Consider the following 12,068-nt stretch of genomic DNA (forward strand, 5'->3'; position numbering starts at 1 on the left):
TTTCTAAGGTGATGCAGCTGAATGGAATTAAGGGGTCTTCGTGTCACGAGGCCGGCAATAATTTCCCCTGTACTTGCTACGCTTATTGGGAGTTTTAGGACTCGGGCTTGAATATAGGCAGTCCTGAACTTTTGACAAGTGGGAGAAGAATTTCCACTGCTAAGCAAGATGGGTTGTTAAGTGAGTTGCACCCAATTTTTTTGCCACAAGTAAGCGAATAACTACCGTAGAATGAAGAGAATCACGCAGTTATTAAGCGAATCTGGCTTCCCCCATTGACTTTGTCGGAAGCCATCAAGGAAAGTTGCAAATGGCAATCTCATGGCCCTGGTCACTAAATGAATGGTTGTAAGCCAAGGACTACCTGTAAATACAGGTTTAAACACACATGCATGCAAAACGTGGGCTTAAATCTTGGGTTCCTTTTTCCTGCCTTTCCATTACAAAAGGAATCTTAGGAATCCATTCTTCCTAAAGCTTATCAAGGAAGGGCCACCTAAATAGCATTTTTGTAACAGATTTTTTTTTTAAAGTCTTAGGCTTACTTCCTCTCCCATCTTTCTCACTTCAAATTTGATAGGTTGTGTATGTGCTATTTGGGGCCTAGAAAAAATGTTAATCTGTACTGGAAGGCTAGGCTTGGAATTATAACAATTGTAATTCTAATTCAGCTATTTAGGACCACCAGGTTGGGCCTGTCCTTTCAAGTCCTTTCATGAACCCACTAGATAGTTTTCTTCTTTGACATGATTAAATTCATATATTGCACCAAATTGATTGCATAAATCTCCACGGTGAGCTGGCTCCTAACACTAGGTTGTGAAACACAGTTGACAAATCGTATTAGCTAAAATGTTGTCACCCCATTATGGACAAGCATGATGCAGGAGTATAATTGTTTCAAAAACAAAATGTTTCCTCTACTCCCAAAATATTAAAACTCCCACCTTGCAACACAAAAACAATCCTGATTTGCATCATATAGTTCAAATGAAAACAGCTTTGACTTAATTTGATTGGCAGAGCAACCAAGTACAGAATTTTTCACATCCATATCAAATCACGTAAAAATCTGGAGTGGTTGAAACAGTGATGTACAACCTAGCCATGATTTATAAATAAGCCTAGCTGATAATGGTTGAATCAACAAACCGTAGCCCAGAGCAAAATATGACCTCCATCCCTAGTAGGTTTTCTCATTTATCAAGTTCAGCAGACATATCAGAGTCCTGTTATTTGTATTATCTATTAGCAGAATATTATCTTTCTCCAATTTCCCACAATATAAAGGCAACATCCAGAGAAAGAGTTTTGTTTTTAAAAAAACACAATTTATTGCTTACACAGCTAGGTGTCCCATATAATAAGACGAGACATTCACTACATAACAAAGACAGTTGGTCCTGTCTGAGCTGAACTTTAACATTATAGTATTTTCCTGCAACAGATAGTTTAACGCAGTTTTTTTTCCTATCCAAATTTAGGCCACCTTTAATTCAACTGGGCATCCTCTGGCTGATTGGGGAGTGCAAGTCCTAGAACTCACAGCCTGCAGAGCTTTTGAATATGTTGATTGAAAATTCTGGGAAATGCAGTACATTCATATCTGAAAGTATCTTTTTGGGCATGGTTAAAAGGTGGCTCTGTGGAGAATGCAGACTTTGAAACATTGAGGTTTTTTTCAGCTCCAGCTTTATCATCTATGGAGACAAATGGCTCACTGTCATCACCATGTAATCTTCAATCCTCTGAGTTATGCACAAAGGGATATGCTGCAACGATAGACAGGGCAGCTGCGGGGCTTGATAACCCTACCTATCTACAACAGAAGCTTTGATGCTGGGAAAGTGCCATGCTTGCAATTCAAAAAGCCCACATGGGGATAAATGACCCTCCTGTTCAATGCTGGCCCATCTGGTGGCCGTCTTCCCATTTGTAGCCAACCTGCTTACTGTTTTTCACCATAAAATGAAGGATTAAGCTTCGTGTTATTTCAATGAAAGCTGAAATCTGGTAAAAACATTCAAGTGCTGAGAGACTTCCAGTGGAAGCATTCACAGTAGATACAGACATGAGGCTAGAATGCCAGTTACAGCAAAAAAAAAAAAAAGAGAGAGAGAGAGCTGAAAACAGGGGTGGCAGGGGTGGCATTCCATGGCCCCAACGACATTAATAAAAAAAAATCTCAAACAATTATGAATAGTTGGGGGAGGAAAAATATGATTTTCTCTACCATATTGCATAAATATCCATATATGCCTAAAGCATCCAATATTTACCAATAACGGGAACTAATTGCCCTGTTACGAGAACTGGACAATGCCTCTGGAGTGCCCTTCCTAGAATCTGAGTGGGAAAATTAGGCAAAGTAATTATGAAGTCCACTCAGTGAGGAATTTACTACCCGAAAGCTGACATGAATGAGAAGGAGACAGAAAGGCTGCATGAATATTCTTGAAGTCTGAGCTTTAGACTCAGAAGATTGGCTGCCCCATAATGGTATGGCAGTCGATTCCTCCTGGCTGGGCTAAACTGTAAAAATTCATCAAGGAAAAAACTGATTGGATCCTATGTGGAAACCTATTGCTATGAAAGAGTGAAGCATAATGCATTACAGTAGTCATTCTGAATGACACAGGCGCTCAAAACTCAAAACAATCACCCTTCACACACACATACACGCAAACATACAAAGTTGGCTGCTGAATGGAATATGTGGCCCAATCGTGCCAACTTATATTGCACTTGAGTGAGGTACAAAACCGAGTTTAAAAAAAACAAACCACTCAGAACTTGGCCTCTTTGGACCACAGGATTTTGTGAGAGAAAGGAGGCCAGGGTAGGTATGATTTTTAAGACACATGTAAACAAAAGGGAAGGGGAAAGCCCCCAATAATAGAGAACGGCAGCATCTTTTAACATGATGAGGGACACAAGCTCTATCTCCAGCAGGCTAAACCTTCATCTTGCCCCCTAAAAATTGGTCTAGCAGCTCATTTTATTTATCGGTCTCAGTCCTTTGTCCTCTTCATAACCTATTTCTGCTGCTGTTTTGCTTTTTTTTTTTTAAAACAAACTGCACATTCTCTTGCTCTTGTCAGAAAAGCACCTTAATCGAAATCCCAAAGGCCTTTCTTGTGCTGAAGCCTGTCGTTCCTCAGGCTTCTGGAAGGCAGGAAGAAGAGGCCACACAACTGAAGGACGCGGCTTCTTCATCTCGCAGTCCTGTCAGGATGTCAGTTAAAACAAGGATCAGAATAAGGAAGTTCCTGACCTCTTCCCCCTCCACTGATTGGCTCAGAACACGAGCACAAAGTCAGAAAGATCTATCCATAGTCCATGCCAAGCTCAATCTAGGCACAACTCTTGTTTTAGCTGAGCTTGCTCGGTTGGTAAGACCGGGTCACAGGCAGAGGCAGCTTGTGGAGGCCTAAAGAGAAAAGAAAAGTAGTTGAACACGTCAAGCCTGCAGTCGCGTCCTTTGCTATTTAGGCAACAAGAAAGCCAATGTGACACAACGGTTTTGTTCTTTGTTGCAAGCCACTTGCGAAAAGTGATTTAAGAGTGGCCAACAGGTTTAGCATGCAAAATGAACAAAACAAGCTGTTCAGAGTTTTGCAGCGTAAATTCAGTGCCAGAAAAGTAAACACAGATGGCTGATGCTTTGTTTAATATCCTTATAAACATACTAAGTAAATTTTACAATACCAGTTGTAGATTTCTCCAATGGAATGGAGCAAATTCAAACAGAAGCAGACATGTTACAGGTTCAAAGCAGAACAGCAACTCAACTTCAGCAGGCAAGCAATCACATAGCAGAGGAGAGAAGCAGTTTCATCTTCAATAGACAGACTCAGAGCTTAACATAGCTTCAGAGCTGCAGAGCTTAATATAGAGCCACGCCTAGGCTACTTCTAGCTTCAGTTTCCAAACAGTTCTCATTGGCTGACTTAGTTGCTATGCCTATTCAGCGGCTGACTTTGTTACCAAGCTCTATTCCAGTTCATGAATATACTCTTACACAAGCCAGCATGCAATCAAGGCAGAAAGATCTTCTTAATGGAAAGGCCAACTTAACAGACGTTACAAGCCTTTCCCAAACTCAAAAGCTTGGTGCACACAGATGTATACACATATACTAAGCCCAACTGCCTTAGCCCTAGCTTTCTGTATAAACAATTAACTGGGTTCACGTAAGACACTAAGTTTAAAAAAAAAAGGGTATTATGATTCAATGTGATGTGTGAACAAGCTAGTGGCCATCCAAAAAGAAGAGGCTTCCAGCCCTAGGCTACGCAAAAGATGCTCCTTTCCAGGTTGATCAGGCCACCCGCTGTCTCCCCCATTCCCAGAAGACCACCCAGACGTACTTACCAACTGCCCTGATGAGTTCTGCCTGCACAGTCCAGGTGAACTTCTTCACCAAGCAAAGAGTTGTGAGTCCGGCAAAGAGCATATTATAGAGGAAAACAATGTAGAAGTTTCCCAGCCAGTTAAACCTCCCAAAGTCTCCTAGCAAGTCAAATCTGGTAATCCCTGAAAGAAAGAGTAGAGAGGCAAAGAGGCTGACAATCATGGACCAGAAATTACCCGTCTTCCAATCCCACCCTTGGCTCTTGTAGGAGGATCAGCCTTACTACCGTGACACTTCCAACGTGGGGCAGAATTGAGCATCGGAACAAGTTTGGCTTTCATTTAAAAATAATAATATATCCCATTTGGCGCCAAAAATTTTTTTGAAAAGCTTTCCAGGGGAACAGAATTTTAGTGCGTTACCGATTTCTTGTATCTTTTCAGAAGATCTACTAGCAGAATCAGGATAATTATATTCACCTTTTTTCCCCTTTTGATATGTAATTTTTATTGTTTATATATAACTATAAATACAAAACACAGCACAGCCATTTTGGCACTACTTTGCCATACATACCAAAGATGTAGTCAAACCCATTAACATTTCTATTATTGGTACAATGTTTACATTTGCTTCCAATCCTCCTAGCTGTTTTTGTTCTGACCTTCCCTTCTTTTTTGCAGCCACATATAACACTTGTTCCAAGTATCGTAATATTCTGTATCCCCCTTCTTTTTCAATTCTAAAGTTAGTCTATCGGATTCTGCACACACCATTATTTTCCTTATTATCTCTCCTTTCGGTGGTATATTTTTGATTTTTCCAATACTGTATGGAAATTTACCACAGTGTTTAGGTTTCATCTGTGCAAGTCTTTTCGTAATTACTATAGCTCCAGTTTTTACAATGGGCTATAAATTTATTTGATCAATCTGATATGTAGATCCAGGAAGCTATAGATAACTGTATGGATAAGAAAGAACAAGACTCACCCAACGTGCGAGACAACACAGGGAGTGCAGAACTCAACACCAAGAGGGAGACACAGTTCCCAATGATCTGCCAAGAAAACAATGATGTAGCTTCTTGCCCTGGCTGCTTTCATCTCACACATTTAATCATTCACAAGAATATGTAATTTATTTACTCATGTATCCCACTTTTATTATTTTTTTAACAAATAAATAACTCAAGGTGGCAAACATACGCAATTTTTCTTCTTCCTCCTATTTTCCCCATTGCAATAATCCTGTGTGGTGGCTTTGGCTGAGTGACAGGCCAGGCTTTGGCTGAGAAAGAGTCACTCAGCCAGGTTTCATGTCAAAGGTGGAACTAGAACTCACCGTCTCCCACTATCTAGTCTGGTGCATTAACCACTACACCAAACTGGCTCTAATTGTTCCTTTACCCATAGATTCTCTTTATCAGGTTCAGTTTGTTCCCTCCAAGGGACAGAAAAGACTGCAATTGATCTCTCAATCTGAGGGTCTTCAGCATCTTACAGATCTTTCACCTTGCATGAGGAGATCCAAAGACCAAGTCTTTAGCAAAGAGCATCTCCCTATGATACTTCTGCTCCAAAAAGCAGTCTCTCCATCAGTCTGAACACTAGCAACATCTGGCTTGTCAAATAGGTACATGTGATGCATGGAGATTTGTTCCTTAATCCAGGACTGCAGCAAACCACAGCCAGTTCCCCACGAGATTGTGCTGTCAGACTCGGTGGCAAATTTCCTCCCAAGGGCTGATTTTCAGACTGATTTTGGAATTCTTTGGAAATTTAAAGGGTAGGAGGGGGAGCAAGAAATATCTGGAAGGCAAACCACTCATATCTGTTATCCTGTGACAACATTCCCAAACTGGGATTTGGGAACATTTTTGAAGGCTGGGTCAGATTATAGGAGGGAGACTCATTAGTCTCCAGTTTCTCTTCTCACCCTTGGAATTAGGAAGATGGGGAAAGAGGGCTGATACCCCCATTTCAGTATTTTTAAAGCACAGCTAGCAGATCCATGGAAAGTCAGGAAACTGCGTCTTTCAAATAATGCAGATGCATAACTGGCCTTTGAACAGAGATCATTATAAGGCAATAAACACAAGGGTCCCTCTTTCAAACTAGAAGTCCTTGCCTGTCTCTGCTAAAATTCACTCATCCCATTTCTCAACTAGGTCTCTTTGCTACTCCACATGCCATTATCTACCAGAGAGGCTCCACCATCTTGCTTCAAAATTCAAAGCTCTCTCGCTAATACAATTCCCTAAACCAGCGTTCCTGGAACAATTTATTCCAGGGATGTCCAACCTTGGCAACTTTAAGACTTGTGGATTTCCCTTTTCTTTCTTTTCCCCCTTTTCCCTACACTTTTCCCTCTCCTATTTTTCCTATTATTTTATTTGGTATTTTTGCATTTTATATTATAAACTAATTTTTTAAAAAAAGACATGTGGACTTCAACTTCAGCATGGCTGGCTGGCTGGGGAATTCTGGAAGTTGAAGTCCAGAGGTGTTAAAAGTTGCCAAGGTTAACACTCCTGACCTATTGAAATATAATAACTGCTAAAAAGATTGTTCCTTTTTCCTGTATTTCTAGCATTCCATGAACAACATTTCAGCTAATGGTTTGGAGGTTTCACCAGTGAAAGTATGTAATAGTAAGATGTTGTAGGACAAAGACCTACCTTAGTCATGGCTGTGTTGTGTTGCTCAGGTAGCAGTTTGATGAAAAATGGGGAGCTATAGAATCCCACAACAGAGGAGATCATTAAATAACTGAGAAACATTAAGGAAAAACAGAAGAGAGTTATCTTCAGCTGATGTAAATCAATTAAATTTTATGTTACGGGTCATTGAGAAAAGAAAGAACACAATACTCATATTATACACAAATTATGCAACCTTATAGTAAAATGGAAGCTGGAAAATTCAGGACAGTAAAAAGGAAATATTTCTTTGCAAATGATGGTGCTGGGTTCAGGGAGATACCCATTTGGATGGCTTCCGAAAGGGAATAGACCAACTCATGGAAGAGAAACCTCTCTGTATAGTATGGTAGTTACATGGTGGCTTTCAGTAAGAGAGACAGAATGGAAGAAAATTAGAGCAGATTATTAATTATGAGAGGATCCAGCAACAGACTGAGTGTTTTCTTGCTAAAACATGAATGGCATTAACTGCACCAAGAGCAATGAAGGCGATTCCAGTAAGGATACAATATCAGAATGACCTGCATGGCTGCCCCAAAAGAGCCAAAGACAGAGAAAGAAACTTTTCCAAGTGGTGCGTCCTGCAGAATGAGAAAAGGAATTAAGTTTTACTTTGGGGAGGGAAACATTACAAAATCTATGCTTTTCTGCATATCAAAAGCTCAGGGCTGCAACCCAAACCAAATTCTTGCTGGGGGAACTCCCTTTCTATAAATGTTCTGCTGTTCCTTACAGTCATAAAAGTTGGGTTTTAAAATTGGTTGACGGGCGTAAGCGCCTGCTTAGCTCTTTGCATTTCCCATCATCAGAATAGAATATATGGCTTGCCTCTCCCATGGAAGGAGAAGCTTCTATTATCAACTGGACAAAGGGAAGGCAATGACCACCTTTCCTTGGAGTTCTCTATAAGAGACCCCCTGCATCTGTTCTGGATGATTGGGGAGCTCTAGAAAAAAATAATAATCAGAAGGTGCAGAAAGGAAAGGAGGTAAAAGGCACAGGCAGCTGAGTTTCACTCTCAAGGAAACCTGCTTACTCCATGCAATATGTATAATCGTAGAATATACATATTATATATACATTCTATACATAATATACATTCTATACTTTCTGGAGCACAAAGGTTGTTCTCCACTACACTTCTGGGGCAAAAGCTTAGAGCAGACCTGAGTAATGTATGGTCCCTGGGCCATATCTGGCCCTTTGGCTGTCCCTGTCCAGCCTGCACAGGTTGCTTTTATTTTGAAGGCAACTGCTTTTTTTTTTTTTAATTTACATATGTGTGTCTGTGCATACCTATGCACCTTCACAGCCTATTGCTTTGGCCCTCCACAAGAATCCCAATTTCTCATGTGGCTCCTTGGGAAAATTGGCCACCCGTGGCTTATATAATACCAGCTCTCCCTAGGGAAAGGAGGATAGACGCTGGATTCCTGAAATAGGGATTTTGCCCCAACTTAAAGCAATTGCGTATCCTCCGAGTGATAAATAAGGACACCTGACAGAGTCATTCATGAAGCTGCAAATGAAAACCAGGCACGAGAAAAGTAGAAAAGCACCAAGGAGGGATCAGGTCCTTTTTGCACCCTCACCTGGATTCCTCGAGGCATTGCAGCATCATCCAACAGCAGCTCCAGAACATGGAAGCAGACAACCAGAACAGAGATACCCTAGGAAATACCATGTAAACCTGAGTATTAGGTGAAAGGTAAGAGAAGAGGGGTTTCCATGCTGCATCCCGAGCTTGCACCTTAAAGAGCTACACGCAACATTTGAAAATAATAGCAGGGACATTTCAGGCACCTTTGAAACTCGGTTCCCAAGCCAAAACATTGATCCTAGATATAAACACTGAAAGAGTCTCTTTTAGGGATACAGAGGGGACTTCCGGTTTGTCGGCTTCGCGAGCGGCAGGGATTTGCGAAGCTGCGCGATCCCTGCCGCGCTAGCCGTTTTGGGGCTCCGACCCAGCCGGGTGCGGAGCTAGGCTGCCTGCAGGGGCAGCTGAAGGTAGGGGGATCCGGAGAAGGGTTTGGGGTGCTGCAGACTCCCTCCCTGGCCGGCAGAACTCCCTTTTCCCAGGACGGTGCAGCGGCGGTCTGTAATGGCCGCCACAAAGAAGCTGGCAGCCGGGTAAGAATGCGCAGGAGGAAGTGGAGAAAGTGATTGAGAGGAGAAAGTTTTTCTTGGCTCCTAGGACTCTAAGACATATCTAATAAAATTCCTGAAAAGTATGACTTTCTGAATAATACCTGCCAGAAGAGGAAAAAAGCGGCTGTTTGAAGGTGCTGAAAGGATAGCTTTCCCTCTTTTCCTACGGAATAAATAACTGGATATTAAGAAACCTATTTCTTTTAGGTGAAAATTGGTTTTAAGCGATGAGTGGGAAGAGAGAGGATTAAAAAGAAAACATTTGTATGCTAAGACTTTGTTGGAGCAGATGCCTTAAGGATTTGAAGACTAGAATATACTGCAATAAGATTTTAAACAGATTTGGACTTTCTTTCTCTTGGATTGATATTACCCCAGAAGGAGAAAGTGAGAACTCTGCCTTGGTTTGGACTGACTGATAACTTTGGGACTGTTTTATTTTTTTTATTTTCTTTTGAATATTCTGGTTGTTGTAAGAAGAAAGAAGGGGAAAAGAAAAGAAAAGATTTATAATGGCTCTTTCTGTTGAGGAACTAAGAAAAGAATATGAACAAGCAAAAAAAAATGGTAAAGATGGTGTGGAAGAAGCTTTCCTTTTCTTAGAAATGGCGCTTATTAATTATCAACAAACATTACAACAGATGAAGACAGCAGAGGAACAAGAAAGAAAGAAAGGAGCCATTTTTAATGAATCTCAGAACTTGATCCAGAAAGAAGGAAGAGAGAAAGAAAAGAAAAGAAGAGAAAAGAAGAAAATTAAAGGACTTAAGGACTTAAGATCTAAAAAACACTTAAGAAAGGGAAAAATAAGGTGCAAAACCAATATGATGATAGTAAACAAAAGGGAAAAGGAATACGACAGAGAAGGGAAGCTGGCAAGGCAGAGGCTAGAAGAAGGGGGGGTAGAAAGGTTTGTTGGGAGAAGAAAGAAAGGGAAAAGGTGGAGAAAAGCTACAATGTTTTGAAATTAAATGAAAAAAAGAAATTTTTTTTGGATAATGGATAAAGTATAAATTTTTTTTTAAAAAAAAAGATTTTGCAAGGTACATAAGATGAGATGGTAGTATTGTAATGATTTAAGAGTTGATAAGAGATTAAAATGTTAAAATGTTTAAAAATGATTGGCTTTAAAACCTAATAATAGGGGAGGTTTAGAATATTGTTTTAATTAAAGAGTTTAATAAGACTATGGTACTGATGTTATTATAAAATTTTTATTATAGTATCTTTTTTTAATATTTGGATTTATTGTCTAATTATGTACTTAATTATGTTGGATGTATTAGTTAGATAGAATGTACCAAGCAAAATCGGATTGGGTATTAGATATTATTTTAAAGATTAATTTGATTAACTTAGGGGGGAGATAGAAAGGCATCATACTCTGATTAATGATTTCAGGAGAAACTTATTTTCTTTTTTTTATAAGGAATGAGACAAAGGGATGATAAAAAATGGACAAAAGATATAAATATAATGATTCAAATTAAGATGATTAATTAAGATAGAAGTAAGAAGTGTGAAATATGTGGGGAAGTTAATATAGAAGGCTTAGAATGGTAAATAAAATAAGTAATGATATGTAAGATGAGCATGAATATAATTGAAGTCCATGAAGAGAGAGATACCTGGGTCCAAGTTACTTTCCAAAAGATTTTTTTATGTTTTGTGTGTTGTGTGTATATGTCTTTTGGGGGAGAATTAGTTAAAAATTGTAGAAATATAGATTGAGAATAATGGTAACTAAGTCAGAAAGAAACAGATGAAATAATAATAATGATATTGAATAAGAGTAAAGAGAAGTAAAGAGAAATTGAATAAGAGGTTTTGGTATGTTGTATGGAAATGGTTTAAAACAGAATTATAATTTATCTGACTTGTTAAATTGACAATGAAAAAAGGTTTAAACATGTAATGAATAATGACAATTTGTGTGTTTTAAAAATTAATAAAACTTGTTTTAAAAAAAAGAAAAGAAAATAATAGCAGGGACATTTCAGGCACCTTTGAAACTCGGTTCCCAAGCCAAAACATTGATCCTAGATATAAACACTGAAAGAATCTCTTTTAGGGATACATATATCATCAGCTGCCTACAGAGACTCAGCATAATATAACCAACTATTTGTCTTTCTGCCTCAGTGAATTCTATTCATGTTCTTTTATTGCCCAAGATATGATTTGATAACCAGGCTTTGGGGTATAAAGTTCTATAACCAGCTGGATTTAATCTATAAACCATGGCTTAGAGATCACAATGACCGAAGCCACACATTATACTAAACCTGGTTTTCCCAAACACCTTGCTTTGGGAGGGGTATGCAGAGTTCAGGGAAGATGTGAAGAACCTTTCAGTTTACATTGTTAGAATAACTCAATTTTTCCCCAAAGTTTCCTTTATATTGCTCTCATTGTGCTTATTCTGGTGTGCAATTATGATTTCAATAAAAGGAGGTGAGGTGTGATGGCAAAAAGTTTAGAAAACCCTGCACTGCACCCAAACTAAGCCCAAACCCTGGTGTGATGGACTTAACAGGACAGGTAGTCAGCCATTCTAAAGTGCTTCAATAACTTTCTCTGGAGAAACTCTTTGCTGCCCCCAAGTGGCTACTCCATTCAGGGCTGAATTACCTATAATACTGCATAACTTGTTCTATTACAGCAGTTACTTAACCTCATTTATTTAACCTTTAAGACCTGCTGATTTCAACTCCAAGAATTCCTCAGCCAGAAGGCATTCTGGGAACGGAAGTCTACACATCTTAAAAGTTGCTGAGATTGAGAAACACTGTATTAAGCTAACTAAAACACATAAAAATATATACATGTATCTCTTACTGCTACTTTACAGTTTAACAAT

The 12,068-nt window shown here is 39.3% G+C and overlaps 1 protein-coding gene across 1 annotated transcript in view; it reads right to left on the reverse strand.

Annotated features, from left to right (window-relative positions):
• Positions 1-1,309: 1,309 nt before the first annotated feature.
• The window catches only part of LMBR1L (limb development membrane protein 1 like), a 37,383-nt gene continuing 26,624 nt past the window's right edge, over positions 1,310-12,068 (reverse strand). The window contains exons 12-17 of the mRNA XM_087956130.1: positions 8,650-8,727; positions 7,565-7,638; positions 7,034-7,124; positions 5,347-5,413; positions 4,375-4,536; positions 1,310-3,430 (exon numbers count right to left, since the gene is read on the reverse strand). Coding sequence (XP_087812256.1) covers positions 3,372-3,430; positions 4,375-4,536; positions 5,347-5,413; positions 7,034-7,124; positions 7,565-7,638; positions 8,650-8,727 — 531 coding nt within the window. The 3' untranslated portion in view covers positions 1,310-3,371. The remainder of the gene's footprint in view (positions 3,431-4,374; positions 4,537-5,346; positions 5,414-7,033; positions 7,125-7,564; positions 7,639-8,649; positions 8,728-12,068) is intronic.

The sequence above is a fragment of the Notechis scutatus genome, chromosome 2 (genome assembly GCF_049901735.1).
Source record: "Notechis scutatus isolate UNSWTSFEM ecotype Mainland chromosome 2, rNotScu1.2, whole genome shotgun sequence".
In the NCBI taxonomy this organism is placed as follows: Eukaryota; Metazoa; Chordata; class Lepidosauria; order Squamata; family Elapidae; genus Notechis; species Notechis scutatus.